The sequence below is a fragment of the Hyaena hyaena genome, unplaced genomic scaffold (assembly GCF_003009895.1).
Source record: "Hyaena hyaena isolate Hyena2069 unplaced genomic scaffold, ASM300989v1 scaffold_368, whole genome shotgun sequence".
NCBI lineage: Eukaryota > Metazoa > Chordata > Mammalia > Carnivora > Hyaenidae > Hyaena > Hyaena hyaena.
Window position 1 is genome coordinate 1,273,894 of NW_024080989.1, and position 9,767 is coordinate 1,283,660.

A 9,767-nucleotide genomic window follows, 5' to 3' on the forward strand; every position below is an offset into this window, starting at 1 on the left:
TAAATAAAATAAAAAGACGCGTATTCACCAAATGGTGGGCAAACCGCACAGACAGCAAGCGCAGCACGTTCAGGAGTGAAAACGCCGGGGTCTAGCAGGTCAGCCGGCTACTAGGTGCGGGCGGAGCTTCGCTCCTGCTTCCCACGCGGAGGCTCGCGCGCGCGCCCCGCCCCTCGCTGAGTTTCATTTTCCTTTCAGAGGAAACGAAAGCCGGGGCAGCCTGGGTGGGCGGGGCGTGAGCTCCGCGGCTCTGGGGCGCGCGGCGGAGCGCCTGGCCAGATGACCCCGGCGTTCCGCCAGGGCGGTGCGCCCTCTGTGCGTTCCGGGTCGAGCTCGGTGCCGACAGGGATAGAGAAGCTTTTTCTCAGTTTCCCCAGCATCGAACTTCGCGGTGGAGGTTTGACGCGTCTGTGGAAACTGAGGCAAGTGTGGTACTAAATTTGGAAGTTTTTTTTCCAGGGACGACGGCGGACGGGGCTTTGCTGAGATGCCACCTGGGCAATCAAGGCATTAATTTGGATTTTGCAAATGATAGTAATGATGTATATTCATTTCATACATAGATTGGACCGATGCATTTTTTTCAACCTGAAATATTTGGACTTGCGTTTCGTGTTTAATTTCAAAGGAAATTACAAAAGTGTTGCAAACTTGTAAAAAAAAATTTGAAACAATGCTGACAAATGTGTAAAGTAGAAACCGAAATTTCTCTTAATCCTCAACTCAGTATCATTTTTTGGTATACTTTACCAGAAATTTTCATATATACCAGTTTTTAAAATTGTTTTGTAATTTACCTTTTTCCACTTAACAGAATGTGATGGACATCTTTTAATGACAAGACATCCAGATATGTTAACCTCATTTAAAAGAATTGGTGCTTAATATGACAAGGACATCATTTATTTAAACAATTCAGGGGCATTTGGGGTTTTTTTTTCCCAGTCTTTACTGGTATAGATGATGTAGCAGTGAATATTTTATTTACACATTCATGTGAATATACAAATATATTTGTGGAAAATTCCCAGAAGTGGAATTGCTGTGTCAGTGGGCATATATATTGAGAAATTTGAAAGATTTGTGCAAATCATAGAATTTTAGTCTTAATCCCCCTCCAACCTCCTTGCCTTCTTTTCCTGGAAGAAAGCTAAATTTAGATATTTAAACATAAAACTTCATTCTATGACCCTTGCAAATCTGGTTTCCAAGTGTTTGAAAATGAAAGCAGTGGTAACTGCATGTTTTACAGCATTGAGGTAGTTATACTTTGAAATTGTTTCAGAATACAAGGCAAATTAACATATATATATTTAAATACTGACATACAGTGCAGTATTGGTTTCAGAAGAAAAACTCAGTAATTCATCACTTACATGTAACACCCAGTGCTTACTCCAAAAAGTGCCTTCTTTAATGCCCATCACCCATTTAGCCCATCCCCAGACGTGCCTCCCCTCCAGCAACCCTCAGTTTGTTCTCTGTATTATATGGTTTGAACAAGGCAAATATTTTAAATTTTTTAAATGTGTATTTATTTTTGAGGGGGTAGGGGCAGAGAGATGGGGAGAGAGGGGGAAGCAGGCTCTATACTGAGAGCAGAGAGCCCGATGGGGGGCTCAAACTCATGAACTGTGAGATCATGGCCTGAGCTCAAACCCTGAGTCGGATGCTTAACTGATTAAGTCACCCAGGTGCCCCTGAACAAGGCAAAAATTTTAAAAGATTTCTTTTTAGTGTTATGTGCAGAGTGAGGCGGGGTAGGGGGAGGTGTTAAATCTAGATATCTAGGCCATCTAATGTGTTCGTAGGAACAAAATGGGTAGGAAAGTAGCAGTGGGTATACAGTTCAATCTTTTTAAAAAAATTTTTTTAATGTTTTATTTATTTCTGAGAGAGAGACAGCACGAACAGGGGAGGGTCAGAGAGAGTGGGAGATACAGAATCTGAAACAGGCTCCAGGCTCTGAGCTAGCTGTCAGCACAGAACCCGATGCGGGGCTCCAACCCACAAACCGTGAGATCATGACCTGAGCCGAAGTCGGATGCTCAACCAACTGAGCCACCTAGGTGCCCCCCATCTTGATTTATAGAACAATAACAAAGAACTTAAAGTTTTGGGACACCTGGGTGACTCAGTTGGTTAAGCATCAGACTCTTCATTTTGGCTCAGGTCATGATCTCACTGTTTGGTTCGTGAGTTCAAGTTCCAGCTCCGACTTTGAACTGACCTGCTTAGGATAGTCTGTCTCCCCTGCCCTGTCCCTCTATCTCTTACACAAGTGCATGTGGGCATGCTCTCTCTCTCAAAATAAATAAACTTAAAAAAAAAACCTTTGTTTTGATTATCCTTTTTCACTATTAAAATGTATTGTACTTTGGCACTTTTACACAATGAGGGGCTTGCAAAGGGAAAAATATTTAACATGTACGTAGCCTCAAGGTAAGTCCTAATGTCTTCAACATGGACTGTGAGAGAGAGTAACTGCAAGATTCCCTCTTATTTGGGATTTCATCTGGTGTGTCCTAATTTGTGCACCTAGCACATTACCATTACTCAAGAAACATGACTTTGAGGTAGCTTGTATCATGTTCTAGGCATGTCAATTTTGTTCCTCTTGGAGCATTTAAAGACAGAGTCAGTTTTCCTTGTGGAGAGTCTAGTTGTAGGTGAAGAGCCCAGTTAGAGACCAAGACCACCCAAGGTTTCCTGTATCACCTTTTTTTTCCCCTTTCTATTTCTTAGAAGATTGATTGATTCTGTGGCTACAATGATGGTGGACTTAAGCCACCAGTTTCTAATTCATTCACATGTACTTATTTTAAGGGTAAAAGTTTTGGGAAAAGTTGGGAGCTAAGTTAGTTTGTTTCTTTGGGACCGAAAACCATTAAAAAATAGACTTTATTTTTTTAGAGCAATTTTAGGTTCACAGCAAAGTTGAGTGGGAAGTACAGAGTTCCCATATACCCCATCTCTGCCTCCTGTCCCTATCTCAACCATTAACAACATCTGGCACCAAAGTGGTGCATTTGCTGCAGCTGATGAACCTATAGTGATAACATCATTATCATTGAAAGTTCATGTTTTATAATAGGGTTTACTCCTGGTGTACATTTTTTAAAATATTTTTATTTATTTCTAGGAGAGAGAGAGACAGCATGAGCAGGGGAGGGTCAGAGAGAGAGGGAGATACAGACTCCGAAACAGGCTCCAGGCTCTGAGCTGGCAGTCAGCACAGAGCCCGACGCGGGGCTCGAACCCACGAACTGCGAGATCATGACCTAAGCGAAAGTCGGAAGCCTAACCGACTAAGCCACCCAGGCCCCCCTCCTGGTGTACATTTTATGAGTTTTGACAAATGTATGACATATATCTACCGTTATAGTATTATACAGAATGATTTCACTCCCCTAAAAATCCTCTGTGGGAGCCAGTTTTTTGAGTCAGGGCTTAAGTTTGAAAATTCACCTTTCTTGGACTAAAGCCATCCTTTTTTCCTCTGGTGGGTACTTATCACTACTTGCTTAGCTCAACTGCATGTTCTGTGCCCATTCTGCCTTTCTCCATCCTTCTTAGATCTCAGGTTTCACTTTCCTTAGTTTTGTAGCCCCACCTACATTTCCCCTCTGTGATTAACTCTGAAGATTGCCCTTTTTGGGGTCTGGCCTGCAGCCTGCCCAAAGGATACTCTCCATTGGGTTTTACTGCCATATTTGGCTGACATAAGTAGTTTTGAAGTCTTGGCAGAGTACAGAACAGTGTCTTTAAAAAATACAGCCTGGGGGGGTCTGTGGGTGGCTCAGTCAGTTAAGTGTCTGACTTTGGCTCAGGTCATGATCTCACAGTTCATGAATTTAAGCCCCATGTCACGTTCTGTACTGACAGCTTAGAGCCTGGAGCCTACTTTGGATTCTGTGTCTCCTTCTCTCGCTGCCTCTCCCCCACTCACACTCTGTCTCTCTCTCAAAAATAAACATTTAAAAAATTTTAAAAATATAGCCTGGTTTTTTGTACTCTCTGTTTTATCAGATTTCCCTGAATTTGGTCTTAAAGTCCTTTTTCTTGCTCATGGGATTACCAACTGCCATCATTTCTCTTTTAGTTTAACTCTTCAGGCTGAGCCTCGTGACTATTTATGAGACTTTTAATTTATTTAATTTATTAAGAGACTATTAAGACTATGACTATTGAAAATAAATACTAAGTAAAGGAAGTTATTATCTGAATCATTTAACACGAGTTTATTAATATATGCCACTTATATATTTAGATGTTTCCCAACTTTAGATTTTCTCCTTTCCTTCACATTTTGTAAAAGAATTAAGAAAAAAATTTGAATACTTCTCATCCCTAATTCATTAATTTTTTGAATCTTGGAATAGGAACACTGTTGCCACCCAGAGTTCCTTTAAGAATATTAAATCTATCCTCCAAATAAATTATTACTTATTTTAAAATTACATATTAACTAATAACAAGTTTGAAAGCTAAGAGAAATAATTTATAAAAAAGAAAAAATGATTTGTAATTCCACCAATGAGTTACTTTTTAATGACTTTTTTGGTATATTTCATCCCAGTCTTTCCTTTCTCCCCCTCTCTCTCTTTCTGTAGTTAATACATATTTTTAAAAAATTGGGTTCATACCATATGATTTTTTTTAATGTTTTTATTTATTTCTAGGAGAGAGAGAGAGAGACAGTGTGAGCAGGGGAGGGTCAGAGAGAGAGGGAGTCACAGACTGAAACAGGCTCCAGACTCCGAGCTGGCAGTCAGCACAGAGCCCCGACGCGGGGCCCGAACCCACGAACCGCGAGATCATGACCTAAGCGAAAGTCGGACGCTTAACCGACTAAGCCACCCAGGCGCCCCCATATGATATTTTTATAATTCCTTTTTTATTCAGTGAAATGTTATAGTCATTGCCCCATCTCTATTAGTTTAAGATGATTTTTATGGTACTTCATTTTATGAGTGGGTCATAATTTACTTAATTCTTATTGTTGCATTTCCTTTTTTTTTTTTTTTTTTTTTGGCCATTATAAATAGTGCTGCAACTCCTGAATTTGAAAGCTTCCTTTCTGGGGCACCTGGGTGGCTCAGTTGGTTAAGCGACCGACTTTGGCTCGGGTCATGATCTCACGGTTTGTGGGTTTGAGCCTCACGTCAGACTACTTTGGATTCTGTGTGTGTCTCTCTCTCTGCCCCTCCCCTGTACACACTCTCTCTCTCTCAAAAATAAATAAAACATTTAAACATTTTTTAAAAAAGAAAGCTCCCTTTCTTTTTTTGGCAGTTGCCAACAGCAAAAAATTCCACTTGAGAAATTAAATAGTGGTTTTGTTTTTTTGAAATGTTTATTTATTTATTTTGAGAGAGAGAGCATGCATGAGTGAATGGGGGAGGGGCAGAGAGAGAGGAGAGAGAATTCCATGCTAATAGCATGGAGCCCCACATGGGACTCAATCCCACCAACCTTGAGATCATGACCTGAGCCAGATCAAGAGTCTAAAGCTCAACTAACTGGGCTACCCAGGCACCCTGAGAAATCATCTAGTATTAATTAAGGAGAAACAAAAAGATATTTAAAAAGAATAAACAAAATGGTAATGGAATGATTTCACGAGAATCTCCTAAATACTGCACTTTTCCTCATCAGTATTTCACTTTACTTTTTTGTGAAACATAAAGAAAATAGGCCATAAAATGAATCTCTTATATAGATCTTTGTGTGTATCTCTGATTATTTCCTTCTTTTTTATTAAATTTTTTATGTTTTCTTTATTTTTGAGATAGAGCACATGAGCAGAGGAGGGCTAGAGAGAAGGGGACAGCAGTTCCAAAGCAGGCTCTGGGACGACAGTAGCAAGCATGATGTGGGGCTCAAACTCATGAACTGTGAGATTATGGCTTAAGCCAAAGTTGGATGCTCAAACTACCAAGCCACCCAGGTGCCCCAAACTTTTAGTTTAATTCCAGTATAGTTAACATACAGTGTTATATTAATTTCAGCCATATGATATAGTGATTCAACAATTCCATATATTACACAGTGCTCCTCACAAATGCACTCCTTAATCCCCATCACCTATCTCACCCATTGATTAGTTTCTTAATCAGTATGAATTGGTACTCTTTCAGCTACAAGAGACAGGAAACCATTTCAAACTAATTTTAAAAACAGCAGAAGAGACCTTGAGTGGAGAAGTTTGGTGAGCAGGCAGCTTGAGGCTTGGTTGGATCCAGGTCTTAAGCTATTGGCCTCAGGATTCTGTCTCAGTGTCTTTCCCATCTCTTGGTTCTGTTTCCTGTCACTAGCTCTTCTTTGGCTGATGGTTTTCTTTTTTTTTAATGTTTATTTATTTTTGAGAGACAGGCAGAGCACAAATGGGGGAGAGGCAAAGAAAGAGGGAGACACAGAACCCGAAGCAGGCTCTAGCACAGGGCCCGATGCGAGGCTCAAACTCATGAACTGGGAGATCATGACCTGAGCCAAAGTCAGAGGCTTAACTCACTGAGCCACCCAGTTGCCCCTGCATTTCCTTTCTGTGGTAGAAGGGTGGTCTGGTTTACAGCTTAAAGTGCCATCTAACAAGTTTATGATCAGCTCTGATTGGGTCACATGATCATTGCTTAAAACAGCCACCAGGGACACTATGTGGTCAGACCTGGGTTATTTGAGCCAGGGAGTGGGTATGAGAAGTTGGGATGAGTTCTACCCAATCATCAGATTATGAAAATGGAGATCATTTTTGAAATGAAAAGGTGATTCTGCTACCCAAAGGAGGGGAAGTGGTCTGGCAGAAATGACAGACGTTCACTATGATTATTGTTGAGATAGTGATATATGTTGCCAAATTTGTGTTCAGGCTGGCTGTAGCAGTGTTTACTCCCAGTGGCAGAATGTGGAATGCTTGTGCAGTGGGGATAAATATGGAAAGGCGATTGGTGCTGCTAGACCTGGACCAAAAGCTTTCTATCTTCTGTATCTCTACAAATACGCAACATGAGGTTTTCACTAATGAATTGCTTAAATGCAAATAAAGCAACCAGGAAATCATGAACCTTTAGGGAAACTAACACTGAGGACAATCTTCATGAAACTAATTGAAGGTTGTTGTCCTGCATTGAAACCTGTATGTCACTGATCAACACTTGACATCCTAAGCTTCTTTAGTATTTGTTGTCTAGACCATCTTCTCAAACTTTAATGTGTATATAGATAGCCAAGAATCCTGTCCAAATGCTGATTCCAATTCAGTAGGTCTGCATTGGGGCCTAATATTCTTTTAAACAGACTTCCAGGTGATGCTGATGCTGCTGTTCCAAAGATCTGCTTTTCTAAGTAGCAAAACATAAGATCAGTGGTTCCCAATGTTTTAGTAGAACAAAACAAAAAATTAGGACGCACCCCCACTCAAAATAACAGTTGCACTTTTAGTATCCACTAGTTGAGAAAACACATTGAAAATTACTATACATTCAGAAGAAATTTTACTCAAGTTTGTGTTTTTGTAGTCATGACAGCATCTGCCTACTTTTTGGCACTCTTTGGCAGAACACTAAAGGGCTGAGTGTTAAAATCAGTATTTGGTTACAGTTGAGTCCATCTGCCCCTCACCTCTACTTAAATGCACATCAATTTTAGCATCTTCATTGGAATTGAAGGTCAGGAGGATCTTACAGCAGGTATCACATGAGAAATATTTGAATTCTCAAGATGACTTTAACTTTGGTTACTTTAGTAGGTTCCAGTGAACAAACTGCAGGCACTAAGTTCTGCAAACTATAGTATTAAGGCTTTTTTTGCGTGTAGAGTAGCCTTCTAGGCACTTAATGTCTGTCATTCCATAGTGTTTGAACATGTTATGTGAGTACCCAACAGGACAATTCCAAACTGACTGATGAAGAGCCATGAAACTGCCCTGCTGTCTCTCTTCTTTGGCCAAGGATTTTTGTTACATTCTTCTGTGCTGTGATTACTTTCTGAACACATACTGAAGTATATGAACAAAATGCTGTATGCAGGACAGGCTTCTAATTTGTGGGTCCTATGGTAAAATAAAAATGTGGGGCTCCTTGTTAAACATATTAAGAATTTCCAGTATGTAACAGGCAAGCATGAAACCAAGCCTGGGCTCTGTTGAGCACAGTTCTCTGCAGCTACAGTTTGCACACCCAGGAAGCCAGTCCTGAGTGTGTATGTGATTCCTAAACCATTCATAGCCTTCACCATGTTTGTTTCACTGTTGATGGCATCAACATTTTTAAAACTTGTTTTTTTCAGTCTGTAAATCTCTTCAGTCAGATTTGCAAGGAGAGAATCCTGGCTGAATTCACCATCAATCCACCATGCTTTTATTTATTTTTTTAAATGTTTTATTTATTTCTAGGAGAGAGAGAGAGAGAGAGAGAGAGAGAGAGAGAGAGAGAGAGAGAGAGAGAGAGAGAGAGAGAGAGACAGCATGAACAGGGGAGGGTCAGAGAGAGAGGGAGTCACAGACTGAAACGGGCTCCAGGCCCTGAGCTGGCAGTCAGCACAGAGCCCGATGCGGGGCTGGAACCCACGAACCGTGAGATCATGACCTAAGCGAAAGTCGGACGCTCAACCGACTAAGCCACCCAGGCGCCCCATCCACCATGCTTTTAAATTTAAAAGACATTCTAGTTTTTTCTGCTTGTTCAGATAAATACCTGATGTACATGATATAGAAGTGGCACATTTAAAGTTATCACTGGTCATGTGTGTGTGAGTGTGTGTGTGTGTGTGTGTGTGTGTGTGCGCGCGCGCGCGTGTGTGTGCGCCCAGCAGAATATAATTCAGGAAAATTATTTTTAGGAGCATATTTTCCAGAGCAATGTCCCTAAAATTAATAGTTTGGACAATTCTTAAAAGTTTCATTTCCAATTATTGAATTGAATGATGATTTAAGCAGTCATTTGGATAACAGTCTTTAGCTTTCATTAATAGACCAAACATTACAAAGAGCTGTAGTGCTTGATCCAGTTTATGTAGTATGTGGTTTTTGAAGTTTGACTAGTGAGAACAAACTGTGTTTTGGGTACCTTGTTTTTCTCTAAACTTTTAAAAGATTTTAAAATATTTTTTGATTATACCTGGATTGAGGGATGATTTATTATTGATTTTTTAGTATATATATTTGGAGTGTTTCTCCTCATGATAATTTGAGGTTGTAAAGCTGACATTCTGCTTTTAATTCATCTTTACAAGATGTGAAGAATTTGCAAATAGGATTTTTTTCTTGAAAGGCTTACGGCATTGTGAATAATTAAAGCTTAAATACAGTTTTTTAAAGTTTATGTATTTATTTTGAGAGAGAAAGAGAGTGAGCATGAACATGAGCAGGAGAGTGGTAGAGAGAGAGGGGGAGAGTGAATCCCAAGCAAGCTCCATACTGCCAGCCTAGAGCCCAACTATGTGGGGCTTCATCTCATGAACTGTGATATTGTGACCAGAGATGAAATCAAGAGTCAGACGCTTAACCGACTGAGCCACCCAGGCAGGTGTCTCTAAATACAATTCTTAAAGATTATTTATTTAGCATTACAAATGCTGGGATACCAAACAATTTTATAAAGCATTTAAATTAATTTAATTTATATTTGTAAGCCCCAAAAAGATATGATATTCTTCATAAACTATTTAGCAAATTTTTTCTTTTTTTTTAAATTTTTTTTATTTATTTCTAGGAGAGAGAGAGAGAGAGAGAGCGTGAGCAGGGGAGGGTCAGAGAGAGAGGGAGATAC

General features: G+C 40.1%; 1 protein-coding gene across 1 annotated transcript in view; it reads left to right on the forward strand.

Annotated features, from left to right (window-relative positions):
• Positions 1–279: 279 nt before the first annotated feature.
• USP18 (ubiquitin specific peptidase 18) overlaps positions 280–9,767 on the forward strand; it is a 63,608-nt gene continuing 54,120 nt past the window's right edge. The window contains exon 1 of the mRNA XM_039250016.1: positions 280–397. Within this exon, the coding sequence (XP_039105947.1) occupies positions 280–397 (118 nt within the window). The remainder of the gene's footprint in view (positions 398–9,767) is intronic.